The sequence below is a fragment of the Oppia nitens genome, unplaced genomic scaffold, assembly GCF_028296485.1.
Source record: "Oppia nitens isolate AA-2021 unplaced genomic scaffold, nextdenovo-longstitch-racon4-pilon3 scaffold3_pilon_pilon_pilon, whole genome shotgun sequence".
Classification (NCBI taxonomy): Eukaryota; Metazoa; Arthropoda; class Arachnida; order Sarcoptiformes; family Oppiidae; genus Oppia; species Oppia nitens.
The window spans coordinates 5,242,760-5,261,041 of record NW_026533221.1 but is presented as its reverse complement, the minus strand read 5'-3'; the positions used below and the strand labels follow the sequence as shown (position 1 = coordinate 5,261,041).

General features: G+C 28.9%; 4 protein-coding genes and 2 long non-coding RNA genes across 6 annotated transcripts; 5 read left to right on the top strand and 1 right to left on the bottom strand.

The window, feature by feature from the left end:
* Positions 1 to 68: 68 nt before the first annotated feature.
* LOC128957914 (diacylglycerol lipase-alpha-like) lies at positions 69 to 4,640 on the top strand (the record flags this gene model as incomplete). The annotated part of the gene is made up of 7 exons (XM_054303730.1): positions 69 to 136; positions 1,458 to 1,588; positions 1,660 to 1,859; positions 1,930 to 2,221; positions 2,289 to 2,973; positions 3,037 to 3,680; positions 3,890 to 4,640. Coding segments are annotated over exons 2-7 (2,667 nt in total), but the record flags the coding sequence as incomplete, so codon positions are not given.
* Positions 4,641 to 6,114: 1,474 nt separating this feature from the next.
* LOC128958897 (B9 domain-containing protein 2-like) lies at positions 6,115 to 6,962 on the top strand. The gene is made up of 4 exons (XM_054304858.1): positions 6,115 to 6,167; positions 6,252 to 6,355; positions 6,421 to 6,546; positions 6,649 to 6,962. Exons 2-4 carry the CDS (start codon positions 6,268 to 6,270, stop codon positions 6,960 to 6,962), a joined length of 528 nt encoding a protein of 175 aa, XP_054160833.1. The 5' UTR covers positions 6,115 to 6,167; positions 6,252 to 6,267.
* A 148-nt stretch (positions 6,963 to 7,110) lies between these two features.
* On the top strand, positions 7,111 to 8,864 carry LOC128957913 (tectonic-3-like). The gene is made up of 2 exons (XM_054303729.1): positions 7,111 to 7,153; positions 7,216 to 8,864. The coding sequence occupies exons 1-2, from the start codon at positions 7,111 to 7,113 to the stop codon at positions 8,862 to 8,864; spliced, it is 1,692 nt and encodes a 563-aa protein (XP_054159704.1).
* Positions 8,865 to 9,746: 882 nt separating this feature from the next.
* On the top strand, positions 9,747 to 10,818 carry LOC128958898 (uncharacterized). The gene is made up of 3 exons (XR_008484563.1): positions 9,747 to 9,809; positions 9,912 to 10,007; positions 10,598 to 10,818. It is a non-coding gene; the product is annotated as an uncharacterized LOC128958898 (long non-coding RNA).
* Positions 10,819 to 10,836: 18 nt separating this feature from the next.
* On the top strand, positions 10,837 to 16,788 carry LOC128957912 (uncharacterized; the record flags this gene model as incomplete). The annotated part of the gene is made up of 9 exons (XM_054303728.1): positions 10,837 to 11,340; positions 11,416 to 11,622; positions 11,689 to 12,574; positions 12,639 to 14,938; positions 15,005 to 15,206; positions 15,625 to 16,092; positions 16,153 to 16,279; positions 16,345 to 16,631; positions 16,707 to 16,788. Coding segments are annotated over 9 exons (5,055 nt in total), but the record flags the coding sequence as incomplete, so codon positions are not given.
* Positions 16,789 to 17,651: 863 nt separating this feature from the next.
* On the bottom strand, positions 17,652 to 17,988 carry LOC128958629 (uncharacterized). The gene is made up of 3 exons (XR_008484558.1): positions 17,886 to 17,988; positions 17,774 to 17,823; positions 17,652 to 17,693 (listed from the first exon to the last, which is right to left on the bottom strand). It is a non-coding gene; the product is annotated as an uncharacterized LOC128958629 (long non-coding RNA).
* Between the last annotated feature and the right edge of the window lie 294 nt (positions 17,989 to 18,282).

Here is an 18,282-nt window from a genome sequence, read left to right as displayed (position 1 = left end):
ATAATAATTATTAGTATTTATGAAATAAATTTGTATGAAATAAGACAAACAAATAGTCAATCAATTTGTGACAAACCGTGTGTTTATTCAACAACTTTAAGTCAATAGAAATGATGTGATTTTGTTTGAATAGCAGGTATTTAGACAACAATCCTATCAATTGATTATATAAATTGAGTTTTTATTGTCAATATAATAATATACATTAATTTTATAAATACCTGGACACTAATCATTATGAATATATATATATATATACAGTATATACAGTTTATATTTATTTAAATAACATATTTATTGAAAAATAGTTTTAATATGTTTTTAATGATTATGAAAAAGGATAATATTTATTAAGCAAATTAATAATTTTGTTATTTTATAAAACTATTATCATTTTATAATTTTTATTTTTATTTAATAAATAATGCTTAAAAATAGTTGAATTTATTTTAATTTAGCAAAAGTTTGTGTCAATGTTTTTTATTTTTGTTTGATTTTTATTACAAATTGATTGTTACACTAATTTATTATATTTTTTGTTATATTATAAACTATTTTACTCGTTATTTTAATTTTATGCAATTTTTGTCAATTTATGTAATTAAATGTCATATTAATAAACAGTTTGATTAATGACTAAATTACTGATTTGTTTTATTTTCAAATAAGTTATTTAATCTTTTTATGTGATATTAGTATTATACATATATTTATATTTAATTTAACATATTATTAACTATGAATTTTAATTTAATGTGATTTAAAAGCAATATAGAGTTATTTTTGTATAATCTATTGATTTTATATTAATACTGTATTATTATTAATATTATTAATACAATAGTAAGTACTGTAATATTATATAATTAGAGATTACAATATGTGAACCAAACATTTGCTTTACTAACCAATTAAATACTGTATTTATAGAAATCTTGATAAATATATATGACTTCAATGAAATTTTTATGTATTTTATAATATAAAATGTGTTTCTATTTTTATAAATCTGTAAAATGTATTTCAAATAATAACTATACATTCATTAAAAGAGACAAACTTTGTATTACATAACGATTGACTGCCTCGACATACCCGACCATTCATATGATAAGAACCTATTGATTCAATAGTCAATCCCTGAGCCACTTGTTTGTGAAGTGTATTCATAATCTATTCATATATACATTGAATATATAATATTCAAAAGTATTGAATTTAAAGTTTTCAGTTATTAGTTGTTATCTTTTCCTGTATTTTCTTCCTTTAATAGGATATACAAAATGTTTGAATTATTTGCTTAACTGTCAAATCCATGTCAGTTCCGTTTTGTAATAATAATTTCAGTTATATTTTACTAATTTTTTATTAAAAATTATTTAGAAAATATATTCAAATGTTATATATATATATATAAAATTGAATTAAAAATGAAATCAAACTTAAAATATTGTTAGGCATTGGAGGTTTAGCGATGTAAACGTTGATCACAAATGCCGGGACTCATTATATTTAAGCGCCGGTGGTCTGTGGGCTCCGATGACCTGGTCGTACCCGCATCCATATTATTGGTCATTCATATGATCTGGTAATTAATAATAATAATATTCAAATGAGAAACACTTATTTAATTGTAGTACAAATCTTAATCCCGTTTAGGCTAATAATATTGTCCACAGCAGCCATCACTTGGAATCCATACCGTTGTCAAAGTTATCTATACTTTACATTGGGTTATATTGTGATACTTATCGGCTGTATTATAGTCGAGGTATTCATAATATGGCTATCGATGAGAGGATCCATTCTGAATAACGCTCCGAGAAGTTCAATGAAATATCTACTTTACATAAGACTCGGTATAATTGTTATAAATTATTGATATAAATTTGATAATAAATAAATTTTATTTTATTTTCTAAAAAATAGCCATAATTTTAGTTGAGATTTTATGGATGATATTGACAACAATGCATATTCGCAAATATTACGATTCATACGGACCCGTATGTCATAAGATTTCTGGTGTTGAGGCACTCTTTGGTATGACTGTCTGTAATTTGGTTGTCATCGCTATTGTCTTTATAACGATGTGGTGTTCATACGATACGGCCGGTCGCTCGTGGGTTAAGATGAAAGTCTATCAAAACAGCTTAAAAGAGGGACAATCAAAGTTTAGATATCGACGCTCAGGTAATAGTCAACGCAATTGGAGGCATCGGTAAGTAAATATATCTAAAAAATTTATAATAATTTTTGATTGATTTGTATAACTTTTATTATTAAAGAATTGCTATAAGAGAATATCAGGACAGTTGGGACAGAAGGTGTCGGTTATTATTTTGTTGTGTCGGGAATTCCGATCGCCAACAGAACTCGTTTACCGAAATAGCAAAACTCTTGTCTGAATTTTTTCGAGACTTAGATGTCGTGCCTTCCGATGTGGTCGCAGGACTTATGCTATTAAGAAGACATCAAAAACATGAACAGAGAGTCATTGTTGATAAACGACAGAACAATACATTTCAGTTCTTGTCCGGAGTTGCCATCACTTCTAATACAAAGTTTCTTGACGTCAATCATCCGATAGTAGCCGAAGAAATACAAACTTTAATACATTTTTTGCACTACGGATTAGCGGTTTACGGGTGGCCTATCTTTGTGATGATGAATAGCGCCACCGGCTGTTGTCAGCTATTTCCTCACATGAAGTGTTGTCCTAAGGCGTCATTTTGCTGTTTTGGTTGTCTGTCAGCGACAAAACAAAAGGCAGAGTCTGATGACATTGCTGTCGATGACAACTGTTGTCAATGCAATTATGCGGCGCTTAAGAAGATGTGCCAAACGCACAATTATGAGCTCATTTATGCTACATATCACGTGGCCATTGGAGAACCACCTTTTTTCGTAGCTCTTGATTATGATAAAAGAGCGGTTGTTATCAGTGTTAGAGGAACTCTATCTCTTCACGATGTATGCTATCATTTGTTTATTTTTCACTAATATTACGGTAATTAATGTTAATATATTTTTTAGGTCATAACTGATTTGAACGCTGAGGGAGAGCTACTTCCTACTGATCCCATACATGAAGACTGGTTGGGACATAAAGGGATGGTTGAATCAGCTGTTTATATAAGAAATAAGTTGAAAGTAGAAGACATACTTAATAAAGCACTGAATTATGACCCGGAAAAGGGCACTCAAACATTCAATATAATACTAGTGGGACATTCATTAGGTGCGGGAACTGCCGCTATTTTGGCCATTTTGCTCAAACAAGAATATCCTGATTTAATATGTTTTGCATTTGCACCGCCCGGTGGGCTATTAAGCGCATCCGCACTGGAGTATACAAAAGAGTTTATCATTTCAGTTGTCTTAGGCAAGGATGTGGTGCCGCGACTTGGTTTGCATCAAATGGAAACCTTGCGCTACGATCTTATCCAAGCTATCAAACAGTGTTCAGAACCAAAATGGAAGATAATTGGTGGCAGATGTTGCTGTCAAAGGAGTGATACCAAAATTGGTATTAATTGTGATGATATCAGTGACGGCCAAATCTCTAAAGAGCTATCCTCTCATCCAATTGACGATTCAATTGCCCTAACAGTACATTTACCTCTTTATCCTCCCGGAAGGATCATTCATTTAGTAAGAAATCACCCGAAAAAGGCTGAGTAAGTGATAATAAAATTTAATGTTTTTATCTCTAAATTAACTATCGATTGGCTTTTCAAACAAATGCTTTGCTTTTCTATTTCATTGCTTTCATTAACTCCAGCATTAAATATGAACCTAAATGGAGGTATAAAACATTGCTTTAATTTATATATCTTTAAATACTGTTTTATAATTTAGTAAATAATGAATAAAATTGAATTAATAGGAAAGTTGTCGGCAAAAAGGAGCCAATAGTACAGGCATTATGGGCTGACAATACAAACTTTAGTGAAATACTCATATCTCCGGTAATGATTCAGGACCACATGCCGGACAAGATGTTGGAAGCACTCGAGTCACTACTAGTACACACGGGACCCGCTAAACCTCAACGAAAGCCATTACAAGATAATACAAACGTCCAAAATCTTCCTCAGAGTAGACCCGACAAAAATGTCAAAGTTTTAAAAAAAGAAAGTTTTCCATTGGAACCAATTGAAAGTTCACAGAATATAGTCATAGAAACCAGTTTTACTGATTCGCCACTTGTTGTACAAAACATTCAAAATGCCAAACATATTAATAGTAGGTCTGTCCGTCCCTCACAACTGATATATAATAATAGCCTGAGAGTGGATCTCTTACGCGATGACTGGATGGGTGCCGCACCGTTGGCCTCTCCCGAAACGTTAAGCGATGACTGTTCGAGTATATCATCGCGAAGTACAGGTGTTAGAGCCAGTTGGGCAGCGCTACCCGTGTTTACTATTAACGACAGACAATTTATTGAACAAATGGCAATCATTGATCAGCCGAGAAGTAATACTGATTGTCAATACAATAGTAAAGCTGACAGTGAGGTTAATGGCAATCACAGAATCAGTGGTGTTATGAATATACCTCTCGGCGAAAATGATATTCAAATTAATTCAAATTTCAATGGAATGGATGATTTGGATGATGTGAATAGAAATATATACAATAATCACAAAAAACTTAATTTAAATATTAGTTCACTTCATAATCAAAACGATATGCTTAATGAAAGAAACGATTTGTTTGATTTACTCGAAGTAAAAGATGAAAATTGTAACCAATCGTCAAATTCATCCGATAATAACGCTCAAGACTTAAACTCTGGAGATATATTAAACTCCAGGTGCGAGTCGACCAATGAGAACGAACCGTTGCCAGCACTCCATCGATTCTCATCGGACACCGACTTAAGTGCGACAGCGATGGAGACAAAACCACAGCCTTTAAGAAGAAGTCATGAAGAGATTCATTTAAATAATTTGGACGACACTATTGAAGTGTTTGAGGCTCAGGGATATAATATAAATACAGAACAGATATCCACAGATAGACGTTCGGGTGAAGTGTCGCCAACATTACAGATGCTCTTCCATAAGCTGCTGACCATTGAAACGGTTGAGTCTCCGACCACTGATTCTCCGACAAATAACGGCATTCAATGTGATTCCGACATCAATGCAAATCAAATTTCTAGTCGTTTTGCTGGCAATCACTTTTGACATTAATTTTTTTATAATATATCATTTGTTTTATTTGTTTTTATCTAATAATTTAATGAATTATAAATTTTTACATAAAAATATATTTAGAAACTTCATTAATTTTTTTAGTACTCAACTATATTGGCACTAAACTAATGACATATTTTTACATAATTTTTAAACTTAATTATATTTTATACAAAGTTATTCCTTTAAAAGTACATTGATGATATAATAACAAATTTATTTATAACCAATTCCATAATCAAATGCTCTCTATTTTGATGATTTAAAATATATCTTATCTTAAAACAACAAAATGTTTATAAATTTTGTATTATTTATTTATTTATTGAAACTCATATAATGTATGAAAAATGATACTACAGTACTGTATAAATATTTTTAACGATAGTTTAAATGTTTGCATTTTGGCTACAATTAAAATACAGAGATGAATAGTAGTCATTGATTTCAAGAATTTCTAAATCTGAATATTTTAGTCAACTATTTAAGCCTTTTATTGTGATATTAATTTTAAAAAAGGCAAAAAAGTCATATTTTAAAACAACTGATGATTTAAAGTATTTAACAATTAATAAAAATAATAAACAATTTAATTATATAAATATCTAAATATTTAACTGAAAGCTATTTAATTAAAATATATCAATATATTTAAAGATTGTGATTTGTATAACATGTATACTTAAATATACCAATAAATATTAACTTATTTATCCAATCAATTGAATTAATTTAATATACTGTATTATTCATTATATAACAAATATTTTATTTTTTGTTGTTAATAATGTCTGTATAGAGTATATACCGGTATATATCTATACGATTATATAGGTTTAAAACTTTTGTTTTGTTATTCAAGCGAATTGTTGCCCCTGGAGAGAGAGAGAGAGAGAGAGAGAGAGAGAGAGAGAGAGAGACATTTTGCTAGATTATGGATAAAGAGTTCAATATATTTAAGTAATTTATTAAAACAATTTATTAATAAAATAAATATTTAAATTATTAATTATGGTTTTATAAATGATTTTTATCTATTCATAGCATTTGTTAAATTTTTATGGCAGAAGTCTATGTCTTTGGCCAACTCGTGAGCGCTAAAGAATTCTCCAAAAGGTCGCTCTTCTGTAAATGGAAAATACATTTCGGTTTGTTTGTCATATTTCTGAACTCCATTTTCCATCTTTTACTTTATATACACATTTGTTTTAAGGCCATAATTGGAGGATTATTGAAGGACTAATTGAAGGACAGACTCAAGTGGATGATCCGCAAACTCAAGAGATTACTTATTGGTGTCATCCCATTGATCTTCATTTGGCTACAAAAGGAATTCAGGGTTTATAATAACATTTCTGATACTAATTGAATAATAAAACAATAAAAAAAAGTTTTTTTAAATTATAACAATTAAAACAAAATGTGATCCTTAAAAGGTTAGGTTGGCCTAAATTAGAGCTACAAGTGTGGAATCAGGACTCAACCGGTCGGTGCAATATTGTTAGCTACGGTTTTGTTCATTTGCCGACACAAGCAGGACATCATCGGATTACTTGTCACACTTGGAGACCAATCGGAGCATTGAGTGATCAAATTGCCAACTATTTTACAGACGAAGGTTTAAAGTTAACAAATGAAGAGATAATTGTGACAAATGAAAACCGATCGCGACTTCAAACTCAAGCCATGGGTGATATCAATCTGGATCTCTATTTAGTGCTCAAAAGTTTTGATGTTTATGGCATTGAAACCTAAATTATTGACTTATTAAACATGAATATAAAACATATTTTAATATTATTATTGATTTATATAATTGAATGTCAATCTAATGCCACGGAAAGTACATTAAATACATCAACAGATAATCAAACTGTAAATATCATTACAACTATTTCACCAAATGGTGACAAAAATACAGAATTATCGGTTACGACAACACCGACGCCAAACACAACTACTGATCCCTTAGAAGATTATCCGTCTTCACAATCCATCCAATATTCAGATGACTTTTGTACGTGTGATCTGAGTCTTGGAAAATGTAATATTGACTGTTGTTGTGATAATGATTGCGATGGATATCAAAAACGATCGTTTGGTGAATGTATTAAAACATATGACACCGTTTATGACCCGAGATATTGTAGTCATCATAATATTGTCTACAATAACAATACTGGAACTACTGTAGAGACGACTAGTAATGGTCTGTTTTGTATTGTTTGGGACAATACTCATGTGCGCCAACTCTATGACGATGTCAAGCCATACAAAAATTTACAGACATTAAGAGATAAAGTTATTCCTCAACATAATTATAAATGGGATCTAAAAGTTGATAAACAAGTTGTTTCACCAAATGATAATCAATACAAACGATCACTTTATTTGAAAATGAAATCTGGAAACAACTTATTAATAGCAAACATGTTTAATGAGTCCAATTGGGATGAGTCTGCTGTTTGGCAATTACCTCAATCAGTCATATTCACTGACGGCGACTGTAATTCATTCAAATCTGTCCGATATTTAAAGCCATTTCAATCAATATGTTATCAATCAATTAGCGATTTAAGTCAGGATTGCGAGAAAAATAAATATTTGGACACAAATTATTTTAGTTCATTTGCAATTGTCTCAAGAAATTATGCTAATTATAACGATACTCAACCCTATTATGTGAAAATCATAAATAAATCAAACAAATTAAATGAAACCCCCAGTTATGATCCAAACAATAAAATTTGCAACAATTTAGTCCAATCTGTAGAGTATGTCATTAGACACGACGGACTTCATGGCATAGTTGAAGCTGAAGTCAATTTTAAGATAATTAGTCTAAGAAAAGTTAATTATTGGTTTAAACAAACATTTAGTGTAACATTTGAATGGTTTAATCAAACAAAAAATATTGAAGTGAGTGGTAATCCAGGCTATATTATAGGAAAACCAATTTTGGCCGCTTATAAAAATCAAGATTTGAATATTTCTCGAGATATTAATGGTTACAAAATTATGACTAAAAATAAGGACCAATTTTGTAACATTAAATCGTTAAAAGAGTCGATAAAGTTTGGCATCAATTTGAGAACCGGTTGTCTTCTGGACTTTCAAACTATAAAACAAAACAACAMWTCTTGTGATTTAATTCAGTCAACAATTTACAAACTATTAGAACCCGAACCACGAGTTCAATATATCGGTGTTTTCGGTAATTCTTTGGACAACTCGACAATTGATTGGATCGAAATCATTGATTCAAATAAACCAAACAAAACTGATATCATTAACAACATTAATGTTTGTCCCACACTTGTAACCGGTATATCACTTCATATATATTATATAATGGCTGGAAGTGTTAGACAACCTCAGCTTAAAGTTATCGGAGCTATCAAAGAGTTTCATAGTATTTCTGATGTAATGATTAAATGCAAATCCGATTGCAATAATTTAATACAAGAGTTGAGCACTTCTGTCACATTTTTGGATATAACAAAGCCTTGTAGACCCAACTATGCCCCTCCCGTCACCTTTAAAATACAACTTCCCTCTGATTTCTTCTACCCATTCCTTATAAATACAGGTCATTATATTGAATTGAATAATGTATTAGTGATGAATGTCTTATTTATTATTGTAATAATGATATGATATATTTGTCGAGGTATTGATCAAATAAAATATAAATAAATCTATTTATTAATTTTACGATTCTTTATAAAATATATTTATTAAAATAATTTTATGAACCAATAAATAATGTAATTATAAAAATCTATTTCTAATTTAGACAAATTCTTTTAATTATTAATAAAATCAATTAAGTAAATAACTAAAATATATCCTATATTTATTAATGTACAGTAATAAATGTTACATTTGTGTTTATATCAAAATAGTTATAACTAAAAAGTTATTTTAAAATTATTAAAAATCTCAAATTGTGTGTTTTACATATTTTAAAAATTATGATTATTAATAAAATAAATAAATAATAAATATTTTACTATATTTTTTTAAATTGAAAAAATATCTAAAAAGGGTTATTAATATTAATATTATTTTTATTAATTAATTAAAAAAATTGATTTTATTAGAACAATATTCTAATAAGCAATAAAATCACTTATAAATGGATATAAAAATTATTCAGGCAAAATAATATTAATAACTCTCTATTGTATTATCATAATATAAAAATAGTTATACATTTATTATATTATATTTGTATATTTAATTTGTTGTTCATAAATAAATAAACATTTTTGTATGTGTTTTGAATAAAATTTCGGTCATTTATGACGAACAACAGTATAAGTATTTGTCTTTTTTTACGATTCAATTGTCAGATACCGTGGAAACGGATAAATAAGTGATGGTATTAGTTGTCCAAAACAAATAACTTATAAACTAATTTGTCACTTATATATAATCTCTCATTTTATTGTTTGCATGCTTTCAAAAATATATATAAAGAATTTGTATATTTTTTAATAAAAATGAATTTTATTATAATGATTGCTAAAGTTCCTTATAAGAAAAAGTTTATCATTTTATTTATCTTATGTAACATTGCATTAACAGAGTCTAATAAAGGTATTTATATATATATGATTTATAAACTTTATAATTTAGAGTTAAAATAATTTATATAAAAAATAGTTGTTGACTGTATTATTGATTAAATTTATTTTACAGCTAAATGTATTGAAAACTGTGTGAATGGCAACTGCGATACCAATGGTCAATGTATTTGTGATCAATGTTGGGAAGGCATCAAATGTGACCAATTTGGTAATGCTATAAATTTTATCATTTATTATATTATATTATAAAAGTTATAATATATAAAATTAATATTTTCTAATATATTTAAACTTTATTAAAATATAAGCTTATGTATAAAATATCATATAATAATAGTATAATTTTTTTAATAAATAATAATTTTACTAAATATATTTTATTTTTTATCTTATTTAATTTAATTTAAACATTATAATCATAAAAATCAACATATTATTTAAGTAAATATCAGAAATTATTTAAAGCTATTGGTAAAATTATTAGTGTAATAGTTATAATCTCTATAAATCATAGTTTATATGACAATTGTGTCGTCAATAATATTAACAATAACTAATTAATAAAATATAAATAAATTTATTATATAATAATTTGCATTTTGTTTTAATATAAATATTTAATCAATTATTGACGTAAATGCCTAAGCAAACAATAAATAGCCAAAAAACAATTGAAGGTTATTACTAATTAATCATTAAATGATTTATATAATGTATTATTGATTAATTATTTATATTTATATTTTATATATCTAGTATATGCTTTATTAATTAAATTTTGTGTTAATTTATTATTAGTGGACAACTATTCACCAAATTTTGATAGCAATGAAAAAGTCATTTACATTAATAGAGATCACATCGCGAGTAATAAACCTATATTTGTGGCGAAAGCTCACGACAGGGATAGAGAGCTAACTTGTCATCAGATAAATAAAGATTGTATTTGCGGTCAAATTGTTTATGAATTAAAATCAGAAAAAAATGTCAAGTCTTTGTTTAAAATAAATGAAAAATCAGGTGAAGTCTATATAACAAATCCTGATTTAGCTGACAATGATTATAGATATTTAGTTATTATAAGAGCTCAGTCAGCAAACAAAAAATTTAACACAAAATACTCAGATTTGCACTTAACTATTGTCATACAAAACCAATTAAACCGAATCAAACGCGAAACTAATATTAATAAAAACGAGAATAAAGAAGATAAGGCACTGTTGACTACAAACAGTGAACCCATTCCCCGACAAATCACTAATTTTCAAACCACTTTCAATTTACGGATACTTTCGGGTGACACCAATTCATTGACAATTGGAAAAGTAGTTCAATACAAGTTAGACATATCATTGCCCCGAACCAGTGGTCTCGATCTGTTACTTGAGATATATACTAAAGATATTATTAATGATACCTATTATCCGGCTCTTTCATTGTTCAACGTATCGGTCAGTAATAAAGTAGCGGGAATTGGATTTATATCCACTGGAGGACCACCTAAACCTAAAATGTTTTTCAACTCTATTAATAATAATGTGGTAAATATTATTTTAATAAATTAATTGTTTGATAATTTAATTTTATAAATTAAAACCTAAAATTTTGTCTAAAAGTACGATAAAATAACACTTGATTTCGGAACTGTGGCCAACAATGGCGCCGAAGGAAATAAATTGTCAATATTTTTTTCGGCAGCTTTGGTCAGAAAAACCAATTTGATTACCGGAAGCAAACATTTTGTGACAGTCGGTGCTGAGTATAATCAGGGGTCATATGTCTGGGTCGGTGTGTCTCAAGTTATTGCAGAGACTATATCAGCAGTAAGTTTAGCAAAATATTAATGATATAAAAAATATTTATAAACTTATTTTATTTTTTTAATTAAGTCTGAAGACAATCAGTTAGCAGAGGTTGATCTAAAAGGTGCTCAACCTTTGGCTTTGGACAGTGCGCTTACATTGACAGTCGATGCTCTTATGGAGTTCCGATCAGATGAGATCCTACTAGAAATGTGGGGCCCATCCCATCCATACGAACCAAATAATGTGATAGCTATGGGACACATTGCAATCAATGAGTTTGGCTCTAACTACCAGTCAGTTCCTAATAATCCACAACATTATCAATCAAAACGCATTGAAAGTCAATCCCAATTGTCATATCAAAAGACTGTCTTAAATATGGGTCTCATAACAAATATCGGTGAAAAAGTAGGCAAAGCCTCGACTGATGCCAACAATAGAATTGTATATTCAATGACTATATATGCCATTAATGACAACACAAATGTGGGAAAGACAGTACCACTTAATCTTCAGCTAACAATCGGAAACAATACTGTTTGGAAGCATTCAGTAAACATAAAGATTATCGACAGAAAACATGAGAAGTCTATCGCAAGAATGTTGGCTTCAAATGCCAACTATTATCCATTGATGGCATTTCAGGGAAGTCTAACAACACTTAATTTATATACAGAGTTCAGTGAAAGTCAGACTTTTATTGATTTCTCGGTTGTGGTCGAAGTGCCGACCGCTCGAAAACTGGCACTTCTGGAGCCATGTTCTGCTCGTTTGGTCAAAGAAGAGACCGGAATCAATATACCATATGTTAGTTCACAACAATTGGAACCAACAGTTGAGGGAAATCAATATACTTTCAATTTTGGAAGAATTCAACAAATTAAACAACGATTGACATCAAAGAGCGAAGACAACACATTAGTCACAGAAATTGTTCTTAAGATTGCTTTTCATGAAGAAAACATTGAAGGTATTCAAACTGTTATCACTATTATTAGCCAATTTTAATGTGTTATACAATTGATATATTTTAGGAAAGATATTATCAGCCAATGTTAAAGTGATTAGTGGCAGTAAATCAATTAAAGTCAAAACAGAAAATATACAAATAATTACAGACAAAAAATCAATGATTCCCTCTCTTAGTATTAACAAAGCTGTTCCATGGAATTATCTTTTTATTGATGGCGGCGCTATGTCTGTCAATATTAATATGTTATTACCAAATAGTGTTGCTTATGAAGAAGTAAAACTTGAAGTTCACGGCAATAATGAAACGACAATTGCTTTGCCAGAGATCAACATTTGTCGATTGGAAGTGACACGAGTGGGTCCATCAATACCCTGTTCTTGTGTGGCGAAGCCTAAGATTAACAAAAATAAAGTTTTCTATGAAAGACATTCAAATAAAAATACCACAGATTATGACTATTCATCAATAACTTTGGGTGACATCGCTGTCCTTCAAAAACCAAGTTTAGAATTGGACCGAAATTTTAATCTTAATTTTGTGGCCACTATTTTGGATGGAACTGTATTTGAATCGGGAGTTATGTATCCATTTTATGTCGGACTCTCAATTGGTACTGACCTTATTTGGTCTTCAAATGTTACATTTCCGATGAAATCTGATACCACAATGGATATGACAACAGATATAAAACCCAAATTGTTTTCATATCTAAAGAACACTTTACCCGTTAATCCTGGCTTTACTACAGAAGCTATTATAAAATTGGAAACACCTATTCATACCGTTACAAACTATACAATTGAATTGATGGCTTTAGATAAGGAAGTGTCTATCTGTGGCTTATGGATCTCAAATATTGGTAGAAATATGCCGTGTCTTAGTAGTGACTTAAAAGCCAGTTATGAAATGAGACGTATCGGCGAAAATAACAGAGCAATTATTAACTTTAAAAACGTAGCGAATGTTGGACCTAATTATCAGATATCACCTGAAGAGGAAAAACAAGCGAATACTATTGAATTGATGGCAATGGTTAGGATCAAAGGGAGCGCTAATAACAATAAGTTTGTAGATATTATAGTTAAATATGGAGAAAACCAAATGTCAGTTAATAGCAAACTTGAAGTACCGGTCGTTAAGGAATTGTCTAAAATTAACAACGAATTCAAAGCACCGAAAGTATTCACATTTGATATGTTTAACGGTTCGCGAACTGTTGGTATCGGGTCATCGGCTTTGCTTACATTTGACATTGAATTAGAGCCCAATAGTCAGGTACCCATTCGTACACAACTGGCCAAACACAACGATTTCCAAATATGTGACGCCAGTGTCATTGAAATCGGTTCAAACTATCCATGTTTTTCACCATTTGATCTCAAGAAAAGTGGATCGATATTTGATTTGGGAATGATTTGCAACACTTATCTTAATAAAGAAGATAAAACTCAAAATAAAGTCAGATTAGGAATTGCCGTACGTTTTGCAGATGATCTTAAAACAGACCAAACTATCAAACTTATTGGAGATGGTTTTGCTGGCAATACCTCAATAGCAAATAAAAAACAAAACATTGATTTAGTGGTCAAACGAGATATTGAACAGACAATCGGCGATTTTATTGAACCCAGAATTGCACCCAAAAATGCCACTCCTTTTCCCGCAAAAATTAGGGAAAAGGTTTGGATTGCTTTCAATTTAACAATACCTCCAAAATCTATAGTCAAAGTAGCCGTTGAAGTGAAGGGTGCTGTAGAAGAAAACCGGGCTATCATTACATTACATGGACTTAGGATTGCCTCGGGAGGACCTAACATACCATGTCCTATGGCTAATGCAAATCCAACCGTTAAATATGACTCTAGTATAGGCAACAACCAACACGACACCATAACTGCAAACTTGGGATATCTGTCAAACTTTGGTTTTAGTCACGCATTTGGTTCCCATGTGGCCGGTGATGATGATATCACCATTGAAGTGTTGGCACAATTTACTGATCATTTAATGACAGATGAGAATAGTAGTCATACAATTAAGATAACTGCCATTTTAGGTGATGAGTCTAATGCTAAACGAATAAGTGGTGCAAAATATATGCGAGTCGTGCGGACGCATACTGAACGACCAATTATTGAAACAGAGATCTTAATTAACAACATTACAACTTATGATAGAAATCATATGATTGATGCCATGGCTGTTATCAGACATTCAGATAAGTCGACCGGAGAACCGGCTAATCCAGCTCTTCGACTATTTTTGCCGCCATTTATCAAATTTGGACAAATTGTTTCTCATAATACCAGAGATGACCCTATAGTCAAAAATCAGTCAAACGGAGCCACAGTTGATATAGTGGTTGGTTTTTACAACTATAATAACGAAATTACATTTCATATAATATAAAATTAATATTACTTTTAGATGCCATGGATTTTATTTCCTGATATTTTTACTATAAATTTTACATTTATTGTCGATCCTGAAAACCAAAGAGGATATGGAAAAAATGAAACTTTTGTGTCGGTTCCCTATCGGGTAATCTGTGAACACTTTCGGGTTTCGGTTTCATCGAAATTCCCGTGTAGTCGAGTCAACGACTTTACGTTTAGAGCCAAAAGTTCCGGTAAACATATAAACAAAATTATTATTTTCTTAAATTATCTATAAATTAAATGTATAATGTTTTTTGAGATAAATTTTATGTTATATTAAGCGTAAAAATATTTCAGTTTTTTTTGCTTTTTTAAATTAAATACTATAGCATTTTGTTCAAAGAAATCTAAAATATTTGTTATAAATTTAAAAGTTATAAAAGTTAAGTGACAATAATTTATTTGTTTATTGTCACCTTTCCGGTCATTAAATCTTATATTTTTGATAGAAATATAATTTTATTAAATTGTTATTACTTCGTACTGATGTTAAATTTTAAAGTATTTTTATCCACAGTTTTACTGGTATTTCAACAAAAAATACTGTATTTAATTCAAAAAACTAATATAAATATATATTAAATTTTTATTATTTTTTTCGTTATATAGAGTGTGATAAGGCATTAGGTATGGCCAGTGGTCTCATAAAAGACTGCCAACTGAGCGCATCGTCGGCTGTCAGTGCCAACTATGCGCCACATTTTGGTCGACAAAACTCTGGCAACTTTTGGGCACCGGCTCTGCGATATTGGTCACAAAAACAATATCTTCAAATGGATTTCCTCAAAAATACTCGGGTCACTAAAATAGCCGTTCAGTCGGTTAGAAATAACCGTAAAGTAATGTCATATTCACTGATGGCCAGCGATAATAACAAAGTTTGGTTTAATGTCAACAACATATCATATCTGAGTTACGCCGATGGAGTGGCTTATGATGTCATACAAAAGCCACAAGAGGCCCGTTATTTTAGATTTGTCATCGAAGAAGCATCAGATCCAGACCGTGAAAATGATCAGTTGGTTGCCGTCAAACTCGAATTCTTTGGCTGTTATTTGGATGACAACGATCTGTCAAGTAATTAATCAAATAATTACATTTAATTTAGTTATTAAATTTATAATGTTTTCTATTAAGACAATACCTGTTCATCTGAAGCCACTAATACCTGGTTTTCTGACAATAACAATGGTTTGAGTCGACATTTTTCAGCTGATCCTTACACTAATGTTTTGTATTTTTGTGACTCCACTTCTGATATGAAGTAAATGTTTAATATAAATGCAAAACAAATGTTACAATTAATGTTGAAATTGGTATTACTTTTAGTCAACAGATTTGTTATTATAGTAACTCTGGAGGTAATACATGGCATATAATTGGTCGGTCTATTGACACCATTGTTGGCTACGAACTGACAACCGGTAAGACCTTTGGCACTGACTCCAGAAGAGGCGCTTATCTCAGCACTAAAGACGGCATCAAATGGACTCCTGAATCATACGAGACGTTCAATCAAACAGTCTTTGACCACAAATTTCAACACAAAACGGTAGTTCCAGGTCTTCATAGGGAAGGTATTAGACGTATGAATCTAAAGACTGGTAATTGGAAAGGTTTGCATTTAATTTGTTATAAATGTTATATATTTTTATAAACATTTATATTAATACTGTAATTAATTTTTATAGCACTTCAAGACGGACTGTACTTCGATGACAGTAATGTCCCAAAAGCTTATTGGAATCGATGTTGTAATGTATAGACTATTTTGTGGCAATTTATTTATATTACTCAAAAAATATTATTTTTCCTAAAATATTTAAGTTTATTACATTATATTATAAAATATAACTAAAATACTTATTTATTTACTTATAGTCATCAAAATTTAATAATATTTAGACTGTTATAGGTTTAGTTAAATCAATAATTTTAAACTAACAGTTTTTAATCATTTTTATCTATAATATTATTATTATTCATTATTCATTAAATTGTAATTAATATTTTGTTAAAGCAAATAAAAATTTATTTTGAAAGCATTAACTGGTTATTAATTATTTGTGGATAATATAGTTACAGTCATTATTTCGAAAAAATTTCTCTTAAATTAATTTTAAAAATACTATCACTGATTAAAAATTTGAATTTCAAATACTTATTTATTAGATGTGAAACAAAAAACACATTTTTTGTGTCGACAAAATATTAAATAATTGCAAAAAATCTAGCCATTAATAAAACATAACTTTTAATACAATAAAATATAATATATAAAACTTATTTAAAACTTAATTTTTACATACAGCTTTATTTAAAAGTAAAGTTATAATTAAACATAAACTATTAATTTTGTTTTATTTTGACAAAAACTAAGTAATTAAATGTTATCATACATTAAAAACATTGATAACATTAAATGAATATTTAAAATCGCATAAAATGATTGTTTATAGATATATTCATATATAATAAATACTAAAACTTAAATTGAAAGTATTGTAAATCAAAATGATATTTCTTTAAATTTTATAATAAATAACAAAAACTAATAATAATTAATAGCTGTTAGTTATTATAAAATATTTATTTAAAAAATAACTATTAAGTATTATTAACATTTGTTTTATATATTTCCATTGATTTGTGATTATTTATTGACTTATTTTTATCTTCTAATTGAATAATTGAAAAAAATAATTCAATAAAGAAATAATTTTAGTATAATTTAAATCAAATTAATTTTCAAAAATACCGGAAAAACGTCGTCTAATGTCTGTAATGATAGTCATCGGTGCAAAACACCTGAAAAAAGTCATCAAACATATGATTATCATTAATGCAAACGAAAAGAACAATAATGTAACCAAAGAAAAGACCAAAATATGCCAAAAAGCCATCACAAGAGTCAATCACTTCGGTTGAGATTCAGTGACAATTCAGTGACAATTCAGTGACAATCAAATCTATTTAAATAAATCGCGTTTAATAACAATAATATTAATAAAAATCTCAATTATAAATAAAATAAATTTAACTTTTATTTGTTTTATATTTTGATTACTCTTTATTAACAATTAATAAATTAAAAATGTAATTTTACAATGATTTTTTTAATGATTTTAAAATCATTTACAAAGTATTTCAATAGAAATTACATAATTTAAGTATATAACATATATAGTGTTATATAATTTCAAATATATTAATTTATAAATATTTTATATATAAATCTATAAAATCGATATATAAATTAGATAATTA